A 16,153-nucleotide genomic window follows, 5' to 3' on the forward strand; every position below is an offset into this window, starting at 1 on the left:
AAACTGTAAGATGACTTAGCGACTAATGCACACCGATAACGAGATAACATGAGACAAGAAATCAAAGAACAAGCAATGAAATAATAAATTAATTCACACAACCCACATTTGGAATTTTAGTGAAATATGAAACATTTTCACAAATAATAATAATAATTAAAAAAAAGATGTATGGGGGGGATTTTTTTAACCACTGTGACATCACAAAGAGAGCAAATTTGGAATGGAGCATTTTTCTCTGTGTTTTAAGACTTAAACAGACCACAGACAAAGGACTGGATGGGTGTATTTCACATTTTGTGGGTCGGTAGACCTAGAGGCTACCCAAATATATGTTCATGAACACTGTAAAAATATATTTATTTTATTTATTTATTTTTATTTTTATTTTTATTTTTATTTTTATTTTTATTTTTATTTTTATTTTTATTTTTATTTTTTATTTTTTATTTTTTTATAATATGTCCCTTTTAATTTAGTGGGGGGAGTTGAAATTCTATTTTTTTTAAATATATTTTAAACACACTAAAACAGTTTTAATATTTTTCCGTTCTTCAGAGTAATTAATTAAATGAATATTTATATTACTTTCACTGGTTACTGAATGAAAGGATAACTCATGATGGTTTATGGAGGAGGCAACAAACACATCACCTAGCTACCGTCGCACAGTAGTGACGTGTCAGGCATGCTCATAGTTTGCGACCGTGCATGATATTTTTCGCGGCTGACTCGTTAGGTTTCAAAGTGTGACAATTTAACAGCAATTTCAAAGTTTCAACGAAATGTCTTTCAACGACGACGACTCCTCCGACATCGGACCGGCCGGACAATCCAAACTGGAGAGCTTCCTGTTCAGTAAGAAACATTTAAAGAGTGAAAACAATGATGCTGTGAAGGTCCACACGTGGGTTCTCCTCTGTGATGTTCCCACCGAGAACCTGCTTTTACATTTCTAAAAATCAAGATGTAGGCTATTTGTTATTAAAATAATCATCCAGTGCACTGACTCACATTAAATTAACTAAATTAATATGTATGTGGATTGTTTGTGTTGTGTCCTCTAGGCCAAGAGCTGTCTTCAAAAGTCCCTTTCTTCACTTTCCAGGGGGATGAAGAGGAGGACCTGGAGCACTTCCTCGAGCTGAGAACAGTATGAACATTTACAACACAGTTTGTGTCATTCCAAACAGTTTGGAGCAGGACTAACTTGTAAAGCGTGTAGCTCAGTATTTAAATCTACTCCTAGTTGTGTTTTTCTCTCTTTCACTGATTGTGATTCCTGCAGATTTGTTTGGGAGAGGGAGCCAAGGAGGAGAGTAACGTCGTGGAGGTTACAGCCCTGAACCACCAAGGAAAGAACATCTCAGTGCCCATCGCCAACCTTCACATCAGCTGTCTGCCCATGGTACAGTGAAACTTTGATTTAATGCAGCTTCACTAACAAACACCACGAAGCCACAGACGCTGATTTAGAGAAGCTGTTACATTAGATGACTAACATGGATTGAAATGGTGAATGAGGAGATGAGGGTAGGGGATGAGGAGATGAGGGTAGGGGTGGAGGAGATGAAGGTAGGGGATGAGGAGATGAGGGTAGGGGTGGAGGAATGAGGAGAAAGGGGTGGGGGTTGCAGGAAGAAGGGATGAGAGTAGGGGGTCGAGGAATGAGGAGATGAGGGTAGGGGTCGAGGAATGAGGAGATGATGGTAGGGGTCGAAGAATGAGGAGATGAGGGTAGGGGTCGAGGAATGAGGAGATGAGGGTAGGGGTCGAGGAATGAGGAGATGATGGTAGGGGTCGAAGAATGAGGAGATGAGGGTAGGGGTCGAGGAGATGACGGTAGGGGTCGAGGAGATGAGGGTAGGGGTCGAAGAATGAGGAGATGAGGGTAGGGGTCGAGGAATGAGGAGATGATGGTAGGGGTCGAAGAATGAGGAGATGACGGTAGGGGTCGAGGAGATGAGGGTAGGGGTCGAAGAATGAGGAGATGATGGTAGGGGTCGAGGAATGAGGAGATGTGGGTAGGGGTCGAGGAATGAGGAGATGATGGTAGGGGTCGAGGAATGAGGAGATGACGGTAGGGGTCGAGGGATGAGGAGATGATGGTAGGGATTGAGGAATGAGGAGATGAGGGTAGGGGTTGAGGAATGAGGAGATGAGGGTACTGGTTGAGGGATGAAGAGAAGGGGGTAGGGGTCGAGGAATGAGGAGATGAGGGTAGGGGTTGAGGGATGAAGAGAAGGGGGTAGGGGTCGAGGAATGAGGAGATGAGGGTAGGGGTTGAGGGATGAAGAGATGAGGGTAGGGGTCGAGGAATGAGGAGATGAGGGTAGGGGTCGGGGTGAGTTGATGACTCAGGGTGGATGAGCCGTCTCTTCATGCTCAGTCATGAAGCCCCCTGTAGTTCTGTATTTCCAAAACGAGTAGAGATGTAACCGGAGGCAGGGCGCACAAATTCTTATTATTGAAATGTTTTTAGGTAACTCTTTACTTAAGTAATTTATTTATCACACTCATATCTGTATTTTTTAGTCCTTAAATCTTCAAAGCAGGTTCATTTTATTTGCTCTAATGCATTTTAGGGAAATTTGCAAAGACACATTTAAGAGAGCGGTTCATCAGACGGCTTCTTTTACTTTTACTTTATACTGTGAGTACGTGTTAGATCCTGCAGATTTGACTTTTCCTTTCAATCAAGAGGTTTAATCAGTCTTCTCATTTTACCAAAGTTTTTACTTCTTCTCCTCCTCAGGTGAGTCTGGGAGAGTTTGAACTGAAAGCCCCAGTGACCATCAGGCTCAAGGCTGGGACAGGACCAGTAACTGTCAGCGGGCTACACCTCATAGGTCAGTCGAGTTCTTCTTCACCAAACCACATTAAACTGCTTTGCATGTGTTGGAGCAAAGATGCAGCTAGATTGAGGAATTAAATAGTTTTTACTTTTACAACATCTTTTGGACAAATCTAATATTCACTTTTTTTTTTGCAACATTTGCTCAGTGAGTGCCATTTCTTTGACTAAATATCGTTGGTGGATGGAACTTGATTCTGACCCGTTTCATGCCTCAGTTTTGTGATCAGAACACGAGTCATAAAGAAAACAAAATGAAGACTGGCGTCAAAAACCAGTAGGTCTCAGGGCTTGGTTCTTAACTATAACAGGAAATGATGTTGCTTTGAAATGTGCTGATACAATTATTGCTTAAGTCCATCATCTAGACGCAGGTCAGTGCTCTCCCACATGGTGTCAGAATAACTCGGCTACAATCTGTGAAAAATGAATTCATGAGGTTTTCAAACATTCAGAGTCTTTATAAAGTTTCTTTTGAATTTAAGCCAGCTACATAGTAAAGGTAAGTCAGATTTCTTCCTTTAAAAAAGCACAAGACCTTTGCCCTCTTTAATATTTATTTCAATTTAAAAAATCTGTGAAATGCAAATTGACAATTCTGCAGAGAAAGCTGCATGGTCAGGATTAGACCCCTTCTTTTGCCCTCCGCATTTGTTGTAACGAGCGTTTGACGCTGCGTCCAACTTCCTGTGCGTGAGGTCAACTGAGAGGTCGGTTTAAATCAAACGCTCCCTCTCTGTCTTCATGAGCATGTATAAAGATCCAACATGAGGCTGAGATTGTTCATTGTCTTCTGTTCTCCTGCAGCCTCCCAGCCGGAGGAGTCCGACCTGTCTGAGGACGATGAAGATGATTTTGATGAGGACGATCACGAAGAGATCACTCCTATTAAACCAGCGAAGAAGAAGCTGAGGCAGTAGTTTGGAGAGCCCCCCCCCCCCCCCCTCCCGATGGCTTCCAGGAACAGCTGCATTCGTTTCCTTTAAGAAATATGAGGGAGGATTTTTTTGTACCAGACGGAGACGTTAAACGCTGAAATTGTCGCCTCTTCACTCGTCCGTTTTTCTCACGGTCACTCAGCAGTTTATTTCACTGCTGTGAAGACTTTCACTTTAAGAACGGTTTTTGCTATTCAGTGCCACCCAGCGATTTATTCTGTATCTGATACAGTCAACACTTTTATGTGCACCAGTGATGGAAAAAATGTCTTTAACCACCCGTGGGTTCATGAGCTGTTTGATGATGTCATCCCCCCCAAAAAAGTGTGTGAGTGTTAGAGTCTATGTGTGTCGTCTATGATTCCAACTTAAAGGTGCATTCAGATTAATTTCATACCCACGGCTCATTAAATGTACTCGGTGCATTAGAGTATTCAAACCTCCAGTTGTATGTCCTTTCAAAATACTGTTTTTCTATGTGATGTGTCATGAATGTGAAGATTTTGTACTTTACAGTGGAAAGCATCAAGGAAGCACTTGCTTGTGTTGACTTTTACTCTTCATGTGAATTAAAGAAAGTTAAAGAGTCATTTATTTAGTCCTCTTTTCTTGTGATTTTAGTGTGTAGTGTTTACAGCATAACCCGGAGGGGGCGAGCTCCAGCCTGGGACAGGCCCCTCCCCCTGGCTCGACCTTCCCTGTCCTCTTTCTCACAATGTTTCTTTTCACTCTCTAGAATATGGTGTACTAGCTGGAGGTAGAACATAAAGCCTTACCCAAACAGGCTCCTCCATCCTTGTCCTCGTTCTCACATCGTTTGAAGACTCTTTACTCTGTGTTTGTCTTACCTCTTATTTGATGTTGGCACCAGGAATAGCTGTGTTTAGTTTGTCAGGCTTTTGTCTTATTTTACTGCATCAGGTGTGATACATATGCACAATGATACAATTGTACAAACATGATCTCAGTAGGGAAGCTGTAAGCAGAAAGTCACTGTATAGGGGGGTGTAAATGGTTCATGTGCAGATGTCAGCTGTTTCAATCTGTTTTATTAGAGCTACTTCTCAAAGAGGAAACTGCACTTCTACACACTGACAGCTCCCCTGCACATAATCAAACCTGTCCTGTCTCCGCATCATGACGAGCAGCACAACCATGACCAAGCGGGGAAGAAGTCAAGGTAGGAAATGCTGAATAAACCACGTCGTGTCTGAGAAGCAGATGTCCATATGAGGGTAACTCCACCAGCGCTTTTGTCACAACAACCAAGTCATGCCAGGTGCTGCCATGGTAACGTGAGAAATGACCACCTGTGTAATGTCGTTTTTAGCATCTTTCTGTTGATGAGGAGAGAAGAGAACAAGGGTTTAATCAGATGAAGCTGAAATGATTGATTTGCATTATGAGGCAGCTGGATCAGGATGTTATCCAGGTCAAGATCATCACATGTGATTTAACAAAGCTCCTAAAGGGATCAAGTGGTTTTTATTTAGGGGGACACAAAACCGTTAATTTAACCAGAACGAACAAAAACTATGTAAAATGTTCATTGTTTGATCCATGAAATAAAAACAATCACATAGAAAGAATCGACCAGGGACACACAGCAATAGACTTGACACAGACCCAATGGAAATACAAAATATATACACAGCAGGGCGTCTCATTCTGGTCTTATTGTGCAATAAGGTATATTAATTATTATGTAATGTTTATTATGACGTGTGCTGCTGCCCTCTTGGCCAGGTCACCCTTGTGAAAGAGATCTGGATCTCAATGGGTTAAAAAAAGGTTAAATTAAAATAAAAAATGTTACAACCTACTTTTAATATAAGACACAACGCCTTGTTAAAAGGAAAGACACAAAATAAAGATCCTTACAGAAGCTTTAAATTAAACATTTCATGCTTGATAACAGCGCTCTGTTGGATTCTTCTGTGGAGACAAAACTATTTATTTTATTTGCCACTTATCTAATGTATCTACTGGGCATGGGGAAAAATATCTTGATACTATAATATGTCATCATCCTGACTGGTGTGACACAATTATCGAATCATTGGTGCCAAATATCAGAGGTGGAAAGATTCCTCAAATATTCTACTCAAGTAAAAGTAATTTTACTTTGCTGAAAAAAAAAATGACCCGTTTAAAAATGTACTCAAGTAAAAGAAAACGTATCTTGTTTAAAATGTATTTTAAGTAAAAGTTACTTAGTTACTTTTTTTAAACAACGGATCTCTCCTGTGTAGTGCAAAAAGGACTAGAGGATTTAAATATCAAATTAGATGTTTTTAATTAAAGGAAAATCTATACAAATTAAAGTCCATTAAAAAAATGACACCCTGAGGGAGGTCTAATGTGTCATTCTTTTCTTTGTTTTTTTATTTAGGCCTACATCTTTTTACTCAGTAACGGATGTGTTTTGATTTTTTAAGTAAGAGTATAATTACAGATTTAAAAAACGAAGTACACAAAAAAAAACTCAATTACAGCAAGGCTCGTAAATGTATTTCATTACTTTCCACCTCTGACAAACATCAAAACTTTACTTTTACAAAAAGTTTGGCGCTCTAAACAGATTCCCCTGCAGATTTTTACTCACCATGTCCCCATTATGTGACTTCTCATGTGGTTGCTTGAGACATGAATGAGGGTATTGTAACGTAAGTTAATTAGCCAAAGAAGTTTCCAACAGGATAAAAGGAGGAGACGACTACAGCTGGACGACAAGAAGTTAAAAGATGAAGCGTGATAAGAGGTGAAACTGACACCAAGTTACAGTTGATAAATACATTAATCCAGTACTTTATATTTTAATGAGTTAAACTGTTCTTCAGTGAATCAGATATTGTAATGTGTCATTATATGATCGTCTTAAAATATATTAAATATTAGAGAACCGCAGTATCGTAATATTATCATCATCATGTACCACCTTTAACGTATCGTCACGTCATGAGTTACCCATGAGTTACTCTACAATGTCACAGCATCACTATACATTTTAATGAATTTAATTTAATTCCCTTATTCCAACCTGAATCTACCTTTCAACTCGTCTCAGGGTGACCCAATTATTAGGATCAGAGGTATCCTGATCCTACTTAACAGTTTGTACACATGAGGTTTTACCTGGATTAGCTGATCTAATCCAATTTGAGATTCACTTTTTTTTCATTTGAAAATCCCATTATTAAGATTTTATATATCCGATAGCTGTAATCTGATCCGATTACCTTTTCAACCCATAGGCCTGTGTTGGCAACCTTGATCATCCCAGGTGTTTACTCTCATTGAGACACTGACGCCATCTGTTTTTCTTTCTCTCTCTCTCTCTCTCTACTCACTCTCTTCCTCTCTGGGCGAGTAAGGCGATGCCAGGTAGGTAAGCAACAAGACTAGGAATAACTTCAGCACAATGTGCAGCAATCCTCCTACTAGTTAATGTCACCTTGACTCAGAGCAGGTGCTGCTGCTTCTTATTTTCTGACTCATAAACTACATCCAACCGCTGAAGGCTGAGTGGGAGTTTTGTGAACCTTTACACCTGTTTTATTGGGTATGAGAGTTTTATGGTGCAGCATCTGTGTGCTGCATTAAATCCTCACCTCTGAGTAGAGGTTAAAGCCGTGTCCAGAGCAGCTCTGGTGTCTGCAGCATGAGTAACAACAATCTAGCAGATAACGAAGACGTGCATGTTCAAAGAAATGTTACTTAAAATGAGAGATCACTCAATGCCAAATATAATGTTTCATCTGAAGAGCTCATCCTACATCATATGGCAGTAGCTCAGTCTGTGGGGATTGGGTTGGGAACCGGAGGATAACTAGTTCAAGTCCTGGTGGGAACCAAGTTTAGAAATTTGGTCTAGTAGCTGGAGAGGTGCCAGTTTACTTCCTGAGCAATGCAGATGTGCCCTTAAGCAAGGCACCAAACCCCCCCCCACCAGCTCAGGAGTGCTCGCTGTGGGCAGCCCCCTCACTCTGACATCTCTCCATTAGTGCCTGTCCATATGATTCTGTTTGCGCATGTGTGTATATTTCAGGCTAATGTGTGTAGCATGTTCAACAAGCATGTAAAATAGAATTTCCCCTCGCGGGATTAATAAAGTATATCTTCTTCTTCTTCTTCTTCTATGTTAACATTCCTAATCTGCTTTCTTTCACATTGCACATACCTTGCTCTCTTTGACTAAATATGCACCAAAAGACACATTTCCACTTCAAGCACACGGTACTTTGAGTTCCAGGAACTTATTTTCTAGGGACTAAAAGGTTCTTGCAGCCCATTGTTGTTAAAATGAGGTCAAACTAGTTCGCTTACATGAGAAAAGCCACACCTGTACTCCAACAATCAGAAATGGTCAGTGCTCCAAGACACAATGCAAAGTGGTAGAGCCGGTCATCTCTCAACCAGAATGTTAGGGGGTTCGATCCCCAGCTCCTGCAGCAACATTTCCGATGTGTCTTTGGGCAAGACACATAACTTTTAATTGCTCCCGCTGCTGTATGAATTAGTTACTTCTGATAGTCGCTTTACGTAGCAGCCTCTGCCATCAGTATATGTGACCTGCGGTGTAAAAGCACCTTGAGTAATCAGAAGACTAGAAAAGCACGATACAAGCTCAAGTCCATTTATCATAACCTTCAACACATTAGGGGAGTCCTTCAAACTGCTGACTTTATGGATGTATTACAGATGATTAAACAGTACATGGATGAGAGATGTTTTAGTTTTTGGGTAGGTTGGGTTTCAATACAGAATGGAAAAGTACCATAAAGTGCAGTGGGAGTAATTAAGTGTAACTTCAACAGAATCAAAGTTCATCCTTATCACAAGTACGCTCATCATAAATTTGGCTGAGTCACTCATTTGTGTCTCATTAGTCAACATAAAAACTGTCGGCAGGGGAAAATGAGAGAATAGTGCAGCATTGCCAAAACATTACAGCGAGCAGGGGGAGACTGGGGGCGGATACAACAAGAGACAGCTGCTAAAAGTCTTCTTCCTCAAATCTAAAAGGTAAGGAGGCAGAAGACACATTTAACCACTGCATTCATAAAGAAAATGTTTTTAAGGTTTTAAGTTAATCTTTCTCTCTTACAGCTCTTTACATTTATATGAATTAATCAAAATGTCTTCAGTTTCAATTCTTGCTTTGTTGACTTTTAGTAGGATCAGCATCTGTAACATCTGTGCGTTAACTTTAGGTAGTCCTATGTATGCTATGTAGAAACAAACAAAACATCTAGAAATACATTTAAATACTATGTTTATTTAGTCAAAAAGTGAATCATAGGGGATCTAAGGGAACAGTCAGGGCCCTTTATGCCTCGAGAGAGAGGCTAAATATTAAAATATTTGAGCTATATGTCTATATTTTAAAAAGTAATCAGTTTAAAAAATGAAATCAATTCATAACGTCATAATCAACTTATGAACAAAAATGTTTCAGTGAAAATAAACCTGCCTTTTCAGTTTGTTTCCGCATCTAAAGGATTCCATGAAAGAGGCCAGTTTGTCATCCTATCAGAATTGTCTCTGATGTTGCTAGGCAGAAAATGTAATACTTCTAGCTCTGTGATTGGTGGTCCTGTTTAAAAATCACAGAGGGCCTGGTGAATGTAATTCAATGAGAGAATAATTTCAAATGACTGTAACACTGACCGATCACATCTTTCATTTAAGTGGACGCACTTTGATGTCATCAACTTCATGACATGTTCCCCCCCGCTGTCTGGGCGAGCTCACGCTTTAGCACCACAGCCTGTTGTCACCTTATACTGATGAAATGAACGCACTGATGAAATGAACGCACAGTTAGTGTGATGAAGTAATTCATTTGTATTTTGTATAAGAAATGAGATGGTTTTCTTTTTCTCTCCATGTTGTTGCATTGGTTAAGCTGGACATAGCTTCTTTATTTGTGGTTTTGAGCCTAGAGTTGTATTTTTGCGGTATAGGGAACAGCCAAACAGGCTGGTATTTTACTTCTTTTTTTTTTTCTGGCTGGGGAGGCAGAGGGCCGATAAGGAGTCACAGCTCACTACTGGTTGAAACCTCTACACTTTCCTCCATTCAATAAATATTATCAAACAAAACAGATATGTAATCATCTTTAAATTGTATTGTTTATGAGCAAAAAGATGTAAGTGGAACACACATACATTCGGTTGGTCTAGTTCACTGGTTCTCCACTGGTTTAGCCTCAGGAGTCATCTCCATCTCCTTAAAGAGAAATAATGACCCAAATTTAGGATTTATTTTGAAGGAATCAGATTTATTCAATAAAGATTTGAGCAGCTTGAACCTTGAACGTGTGACAGAACAAAAAGATGGACCAAAACAAACATGTTTCAAAAGCGCTTCATAGATTATTTGTCACTATATATTTTTTTCGTGACCCACTTAAAACGACTCTGCGACCTTTTGGAAACCACTGGTCTGGTTCATATAGTGTGTAAGTTATAGAGGGAAACACACGTGGTGCGTCTGCCCCCCCGTCCTCCCCCCCCCCCCCGTGTCCTCTTAAAACACAAACGTGCTGAGGAGATTGTATTTCTCACCTGATATGACATGCATGCATTCAGTGAGGTTCATAGTTCATCAGTGCATGTCGCATGCTTTGAACAGCTGCTCTTCAATGGTGCTAGGTGATAAACACACACACTCATTAACAACATATCACAGTTCAAAACACTTCCTGGTCATACGGGCCGAGTGATTCCATCTGCATTCGTGACATGGTTGTCAGGGGTGTGTTTTCACCCCGTCTGCACCTGTCCTGCAGTTCTCTATCCGGGTGCAGGGTGGCATCAGCAGATGGGACTGTTCAACAGTAAGTGATATTAAAGATGTTTGTTCAGTGCCAAAGCAGCTCAGGTACATTTTAAGGCCGCTGTAGTACATATACATGTTTATTTAGTGACTACAATTAATGGCTAGTCAGTTCATTTGTTGCTGTAATGGAGACGTTGGAGAGTTAGTTTCATTTCAACATACCAATAAAACAGAAAGAGAAATAACACGACTGCACTGAGCTGAAGGAGAGGGGGTGAGGGATTTTCTGGTGCCTGTACAGAACTCTTTAAAGACAGCTAATGGGGATTTCAGACTGGTTTTCCCTGGCCTTCCTTCCTCCTCTTACTACACACTTTGTCATTTTTCTTTCAATTTCGGTTTTGCAGTAGCAACTTGACATCCAGAGAAGCAGAGGTAGAAAAAACTAAAAGTTATCCACATGCAGGCATCGCTGAACTACTTTTAAAAGATGCCCCTTCATAGGTTGTGGAAGGTGGTGCAAATGTTTCATCTGGTAATGTGAAATAAACATTAAAGGATGAGCACTCAGTGAAGCTATCCCTCATCCCAGTTATGCTCCTATGCCCTACTAATAAGTTACATAACCTACCTTATGGCTGTTAGTTGCCATCGCAACCAAAACAGCATTGCCATCTTCAATAGACTCAGGCTGTGCTTATGTGAGCCACACGGCCCATATTGGCCCCCCCACAACTCAACACTGTAGGCTGATGGTCAGTAAGAGCCAGGACATCAGTGGGGGTTGTCAAGTGGAAAACTCCCTTCATCTGTGCTTCTTCTGATTGGTCCCAGAACATCTCGGGAAGACCGGACATTTAGCTCCAGCGTCCCAGTTAATAAATACCTATCTGAAAGAACTTCCTTCATCATCCCAAGCAGACAGTTTCTGTCTTTCCCTGAAAAACACATCAAATCACATAAAACACACAGTAATGACAGAAGATGTGCAGTACACTATCTCTTTAGCACTTTACCTCCTGCCTCTTTAGCACTTAGTGCACTTCATATCACTCTGACTAGCCACCTTTTTGTATTATAAATGTGTGTCTTTGTCAACTAAATGTTCATGTTTTTGTTGTTTGAGTTCTACTTGTTGTTGTGCTATCTCTGTTTTGAAATGTTTTATGTACATGTGTATATGTTGCCGCCTTCAACCAGGCAGGGGACTGCAGATTGAAATAAGTCTAAGGGCATAATTTGACATATTGAGAAAGATAGGCCAGCAGATAGGCCAGCAAACTTGCTCAAATGCATTTGAGCAAAAGTGTGGGCCTATCTACTTCCTCAATCTGCTGACTTTGCACTGCCCTACCTACATGATGTGCCTATGATTACGTCCTTTTTCATAATCTGACAAGGTTTTTAGTAGCATGGATCATGCCACAGCAATATTCATTCAAACATTCAATGTGAATTAGTTTGTTAAATTGAAACAGATGTTTGTATGTGTATAAGACGGGTGTAAGTGAGAGATTGAGGCTGGTCAGGGAATTTGATCAGAAGATCGGGCAAAGGGAGATTTAGAGCGAGGGTTCTGTCTCAGGCATTAAATCTGAACTGATTACGGCCCAGACTGTACGTAGAAAATGAGAGACACATGGAAGAGGCATACGCCATGTTGAAAAGGAAGTGATGAGGAAAGAGGGCGAATGGATGAGAACGAGGGAAGGGAGGGTGGATCGAAGGAACTGAAAAGCATTAGAAACTCCCTTTAATAAACTTCCACCCAGGACACTCACATTCGCTCTCTGGTGTACTCAGAAGCAGCTGACGCATGTCACTTTGTGTTCTTGCTCAAAAACCGGAACAGCTGATTTCCCCCTAAATGACTCTGAAACACCTCTAAAACTCATGTCACATATTACACTAACACACCTGTCTTTGCTTTTTTTTCACTCATACACATTGTTATAATGTTGCTTATTTTCTCTCAGCTGAAACAGACAACTGGATTATGTTCCGATGGTTTCCATGAGCAAAAATAAACCTGAGGATCAATAAACATTGGCCAAGGCTGTGTGTCTTTGATGTGTGTCTGTCGTGTGTGTGTGCGGCTCTCCTGGATCTGAGTTTTGGCACAGATTTCAAAGGCCTTATCAGATGAAGGTTAGCATCCTGCATGAGTGATGAACAGCCGCTCTGAATGCTGTATACGATCCTGTCACTGTTACTAAGAGTTCTCTGTGTGCGTCCTATACAGCACTAAACACCACATATGTTCCACAAAGACTATAATACTTAATACTGCCATGTCAGCGCTGCACCCACAGGACGGTTATGTAAGCTATAAGCTGTGCAAATGTATCGGGACTATGTCAATAGTATCCATCAAAGGCCTGAGTGACAGTGGAAAAATCCACCCTCGAATACCCTTCAGCTGCTATACATCCTCAGCGTGAGACGTTAAAGGAGTCATTCTTCAATGACGTACTTCAATGCATCTTTTCTCTCTTCAAATGAAGGCTTAAGTTATTAAAAGCTTAAATTAAACACCACCCTATATTTGACACCACCCCCCCAATTGAGAAGTCCATCCTCTCCTACTTCTGCCTGCTCCGCTTTTCAGAAAATGTGTGCTCAAACAGGCCGTTTTGAGATTTTCCCTTTGTGACATCACAAAGGGCAGTAACCCCTCCCCCAGGTGGGTGACACTCCCACAGCTAGTTGTTTGTTCTGCTCATTGAGTTTGCCTTTCCACTGTTAAAAAAAACAGGGCAGGGAGTAAGAAAGGCCAAGCCAAATTCCCTTCCAGAGAGGGGGCGTGGTCAGACACAGCTCATTTACATATTTAAAGCTACAGACACAGAAACAGCCTGTTCTGGGCAGGGCTGAAATAGAGGGGTTTATAGGCATGAGAAATACAGGATAAGAGTGGATTTACAAGAAACTTCACAGACATGTTTTGGGGAGCTCTGAGACTTTAAACTGGTTGAAAGTTGAGTTTTAATACGTGACCTTAAACAGTTAATGGTATAATTTATGGTAACTCTTAGTTGTGGAAACTGAAACAAAGACTGTTTCTGGAGTGTGCTGTTACTTGTCTTTTCTTACTCCTATAACTAGCGGCAGACTTTACAGTAATTAAATAGAAATAATACGTTTTCTCAAATTAATCAATATTAATTTCAGTTTCATAACCATCTTAAACTCCTAACCGGAGCTTTAATTGCCTAATTATAATCTTTTAATAATCATGCAGTATACTTGATAATGAACTGACATTAACTCTCTACAAGCATAAGAGATAATATTTCTTATTGGAAGAAATATTTCATCTTTTAAAGATTTTTTCATGCATGATTTAAGGGCCTGATTTTGCCCACAGGCCCCAAATTAAAAAAAGCCCTCTTTGAAACACAATAGTCGTCTCTTTTCTAATAGACCTCCTCTGTCTGCGTGAGCTGTAGTCGGTTTGAGGCCATGATGCAAATGTTGCAGAGTTATTACCGACATGTGAGGATGCAAACATCTGTTACAGCACATTTCATCAAAACCTAAATGTGCTCTGAGATAGCTTCACTTTGTCGTACAGCTTTTCATGCTCATGGGATCAAAACGTGGAAAATCTGACCTGTACGACTCAAACTGGGATTATTTCAAACGTAATGACACAATGTTTGAAGAGGGCTCACTCATGTAGTCTGGTGCTCCCTATGTCTGATGTTTTATTGTACCATACTTTGAATATTATAATGTGTGTTTTTTCTTTCTTTCTGTCACTGTTTACATGCTACATATTTTTCCCTATATAAATAAACATTTGATACATAAAATAAATAAATAATATGAAAAATGCTGAGCAGGAGAATCTGCATAGGGAAACAGAGAGAAATATTGCTCACTGTAACTCTAACAGAACCGCAGCCAGTGTCTAAAGCACACAAACAACAGCTGCAAAACAGCTGACAGTTCCCCATGCATTGAAAACACACACACACACACACGCACCCTTACCCAACACACACACAGGACGGCCCCATGTCCTGTTGCAGGCATGGGGCGTGTTGTACTCATACATATACAGCTCCATCACACCTGCCACAACAGAGGACAGCTGTTGCGTGCATCACCTCTTACCCTACATGTAACCTCACTGAACACGCACACACACTCAGAGAGCCTACTTTTGCACATATATGAGGAAACACGCAGAAACCGACGGATTGTGCGCTGACACCTGAGCACACATTCGCTCATACAACAGGACTGGACTTGCACCAGACCCGCACATGAGGCTCCACAAACCAAACACAGAAAGATACACACCTTTTTTTCTTTTTTTTTTACCTGCAGGGTTTCTGTCAATTAAGAGATTAACAGCTGATGATGATCTTATTATACTGTAAAGATCTGAAGTACAGGAACATTCAAATGTTGCCTTTGGGTCATGTCTGTTACAACTTGAGGGTTGTGTTTAGTCCAGTTCTTGTTCAATCTTATAAACTGTATGTATGCAATTCTTATATGGTGTCCTACACAGATCAGCCATAACATTACCACCAAATGTGCAATATGATGCAGTCCACTTTAACGATCTATACATTCAACTTTTAAAAAAGCTTCTGCATTTTCAGTTTTTGTTGATGTCACCAAGGAAGTGATTCTATCAGTAATATCAGGAACACCTTTCATTTGAATGCACTCTAATAAACTAGCACCTCCCACTGCGACTTCAGTGATCAATATAAAGTAGAATTCTCATCTAACTATGTAAAGAAAAACTTGAAATGTAAAATATTCATAAAAGTAGAATTGATGGTAGGGCTGTTGCTTAAGATTGCACTGGGGGTCAAAATGTTGTTTTTGTACTTTGGTTTTCTGTTTTTTTTTGGTATGATGTTACTTTAGGATTTGACGGCGTTATGTTGCGTTCTTGTCATACCTCAAATCTTCACCTTTGCTCTATGGTTAAGCACCTTGCAAAAAAGTTTTAAATAAAAGACAGAAACATTTAAATACATCTTAATGTGTGTTGTTAGGTGTAGCCTGTTTGCAGGTCGATTTTCTTATCAAGCTAGACTTTGTTCTCCCGTTCCTTGCAGAAATAGTGACTGCAAATGTGTTTACTCTTTCAAATTGATACCTTTTGTTCAGCTATCATTTGTTTCATTTTGTGGTTTGACATCAGTTGAGTAATTGAGTAATAAGGTTATTGTCATATCTCACCCAAGCGGCAACCTTTGATACTGAACAAAATAAGCCAATGAGGAAGTGCAATATCAGTTCAGCTAGGGTCAACTTGAGGCTGGCTGCAGAGGCCCCAGAAATGGTAAATGGACTTGAACTTTTTTAGTGCTTTTCTAGTCTTCTGACTACTCAAAGTGTTTTTACACCGCAGGTCACACCTATTCACACACTGATGGCGGTGGTTGTAGTGAGACCATCAGGTGTAACTAATCCTTTCATTCACATTCATACGCCGCCGATGAAGAAGCGGGAGTAATTCGGGGTTAAGTGTCTTGCCCAAGGACACATCGGACATGCTGCAGGAAGATAGGCCAGGAGCTGGGGATCGAACCCTCAACCTTCCAGTTGA

General features: G+C 40.4%; 1 protein-coding gene and 1 long non-coding RNA gene across 2 annotated transcripts; one reads left to right on the top strand and one right to left on the bottom strand.

Annotated features, from left to right (window-relative positions):
- The first annotated feature begins 678 nt into the window (after nucleotides 1–678).
- Nucleotides 679–4,382, top strand: npm3 (nucleophosmin/nucleoplasmin, 3). The gene is made up of 5 exons (XM_020642961.3): nucleotides 679–858; nucleotides 1,068–1,153; nucleotides 1,289–1,408; nucleotides 2,756–2,849; nucleotides 3,662–4,382. Exons 1-5 carry the CDS (start codon nucleotides 786–788, stop codon nucleotides 3,772–3,774), a joined length of 486 nt encoding a protein of 161 aa, XP_020498617.1. The 5' UTR covers nucleotides 679–785; the 3' UTR covers nucleotides 3,775–4,382.
- On the bottom strand, nucleotides 3,784–7,464 carry LOC136180398 (uncharacterized). The gene is made up of 2 exons (XR_010667077.1): nucleotides 7,032–7,464; nucleotides 3,784–5,129 (listed from the first exon to the last, which is right to left on the bottom strand). It is a non-coding gene; the product is annotated as an uncharacterized lncRNA (long non-coding RNA).
- Nucleotides 7,465–16,153: the final 8,689 nt, after the last annotated feature.

Source organism: Labrus bergylta, chromosome 10, assembly GCF_963930695.1.
Source record: "Labrus bergylta chromosome 10, fLabBer1.1, whole genome shotgun sequence".
NCBI lineage: Eukaryota > Metazoa > Chordata > Actinopteri > Labriformes > Labridae > Labrus > Labrus bergylta.